Source organism: Monoraphidium neglectum, assembly GCF_000611645.1.
Source record: "Monoraphidium neglectum strain SAG 48.87 unplaced genomic scaffold scaffold01414, whole genome shotgun sequence".
NCBI lineage: Eukaryota > Viridiplantae > Chlorophyta > Chlorophyceae > Sphaeropleales > Selenastraceae > Monoraphidium > Monoraphidium neglectum.
In genome coordinates, this window is record NW_014012214.1 from 12,431 (window position 1) to 14,577 (window position 2,147).

At 67.3% G+C, this 2,147-nt stretch overlaps 1 protein-coding gene across 1 annotated transcript; it reads left to right on the top strand.

Annotated features, from left to right (window-relative positions):
• Nucleotides 1–214: 214 nt before the first annotated feature.
• Nucleotides 215–1,857, top strand: MNEG_7789 (F1F0 ATP synthase associated 60.6kDa protein; the record flags this gene model as incomplete). The annotated part of the gene is made up of 5 exons (XM_014043740.1): nt 215–226; nt 456–539; nt 823–936; nt 1,437–1,556; nt 1,765–1,857. Coding segments are annotated over 5 exons (423 nt in total), but the record flags the coding sequence as incomplete, so codon positions are not given.
• Between the last annotated feature and the right edge of the window lie 290 nt (nt 1,858–2,147).

Sequence of the window (2,147 nt, forward strand, 5' to 3'; positions counted from 1 at the left end):
GCACCCGCCTGTGCGGCGAGCGCACATGCGCCCCGGTGACCCACACCCCTGCAGGAGCCTTCCGGTATTTTTGACAGAAGAGCTTGACATCGATTGTGGAGGACGTGCAGAACTGCTTTGTGTAGCATTATCAAGGCGTGAAGTAGGGTGCATCCTGTACAGTAGATCTGCTTCTCTCTGAGCGGCTGCCGAGGCCAGGCGTGGCAGCCGCGGGATGCTGCGTCAAGTGGCGAAGCGTGCGGCCCAGGCAAGGGCGAGGATGCAGCCTTGTGTAGAGGCTGGCATCGACCAGCAGCAGGGAGGGCTCTTGGCTGCTGCTGCTGGTGCTCGCTGGCCCGGCCACATCCAGCAGTGATTTGAGGAAGCCTCCGGCAGTGTTATGCGGCGTCGGGATCCCAGGGCTGAGGCCCTGCTCAGCGTGATCTGGCTCGCAACGTTCGGTGCTCTCTACGCAGGGGGCCGAGCCCTTGCTGCCACAGCAGGCGCGCTCGTTCTTCTCACTCTCTCTGGAGTTCTCGGAGGATGTCAGCGCGTCCAAGGTAGGCCAAATGGCGGCGAGCAGCGGAGTCTCAGCACGTTCGCAGGCGCTGCGCTGCTGCACGGAGCGGGCAGCGCTCACCCGACGCGGACCAAGATGGCATTCTCACAGCAAGAATAGGCATCACAGCAGATCGGTTGCTGTTGCGCGGCCCAGCAATTGAGACGTGCGCGCAGTACCGATGTCGACACAGGCAGCGCACTGCTCCAGCACAGCCCACGCGGCACCCACGGCGCCGCGCCGCGCCGGGCCGCGCCGCGACCCCGCCCCTGTCCGTCCCGCAGCCCAAGGCGGGTGGCGGCGACCTGCTGAAGGCGTGGTCCTCCAAGAAGGCTGAGACCGAAGCTGCCCTGAAGCTGCTGACTACCTACAAGGACCTGGGGGACCTGGCGGGGGAGGTGGGCTTGGGGCTGGGGCACTGTCATGTTGTATCATGAGGGCAGGGGGCAGGGGGTGTGTCGAGAATCCGATGGCCAGTGTGTTGACGGGTCAGAAAGCGGTCGAATAACAAGTGGCCAGCATACCAGCAAGCAGTTGCCTGCGCGGCGTGAGGCTTTGTGCAGCAGCCGGGGCAGTGGTGGCGCCAGCGCACAGGCTGCGCCACAACGAATGCGGCCGGTGGAAAGCGGAGCGCGGCCGGGAGCGCCGGTGCGGCGGTGACGGCGTCCACGAAGGCGTCCGCACACCCCAGCGAATGGCTGTTGGCGGCATTGTAGCGCAGTGGAAAGCCCCAGCGCGCAGGCGCAGGGCGTTGCATGTCCAAAACCCCGGCGACAAAAGGCGCAGTGGGGTGCAGCACCAGAGCACCCGCCCCAGCCGCCTGCTGCTCACTCGACGTGCCGCCCCCGCTGGTTCCCATCTTCTCCCGCGTCCCGCACCCCCCCTCGCCCCCCTGCAGCCCTACATCCAGAACCACAACCCCCGCACCTTTGAGGACCTCTCCAAGCCCATCCCCAACTTCAAGAAGTTCGGCCTCAAGGCCGGGGAGGTGCCGAAGTTCTTTGACGGAGTCCTGCAGGTGGGGGCACGGCCGCCAGGGGGAGTGGGGGTTGCACCTGGAATGGGGGGTGCATCTTGCCAGGAGGGCGGGAGGCAGTGGGGCGTTGGCCTGGGTCGGGTCAGCACAAGGGGAGCGCCGGACGAGGGGGACACGCCTGTGTGCCGTGCGGCCGCCCTCCCGGGTCTCAACACGCGACTTTATCGTCCCTGCTCTGCCGTGCGGCCAGGCGCGCGCCGCGGATGCGGTGGCGGCCAAGGACGCGTGGTGGGCGGAGCGCCGCGCCAACGCGGAGGAGGCCGTCAAGGAGCGCAAGTTCACGGTGAGAGAGGGGGGGGGGGTTTGGGGGGGGGCGCGAGGCTCAAGTTTGGTGGCTCTGGGCGGCATGGTAATGGTGGTCGATGGCGGTGGTGGTGGCGGTTGTGGCAATGGGCGGTGGCGGACGGTGGCCTGTGGTGCTCCGCGCCACGGCCTGCGTGGCACGTGATTCCCCCCCTCCCTTGGTCAACAGCTGCTGCATGTGCCATCTGACCTGGGGGGCCTCCCACACACGGGAGCCCCACAGCAGGCTGCCTGGCCATCCTTTCAGCGCCCCGCCAACCACCAACACAC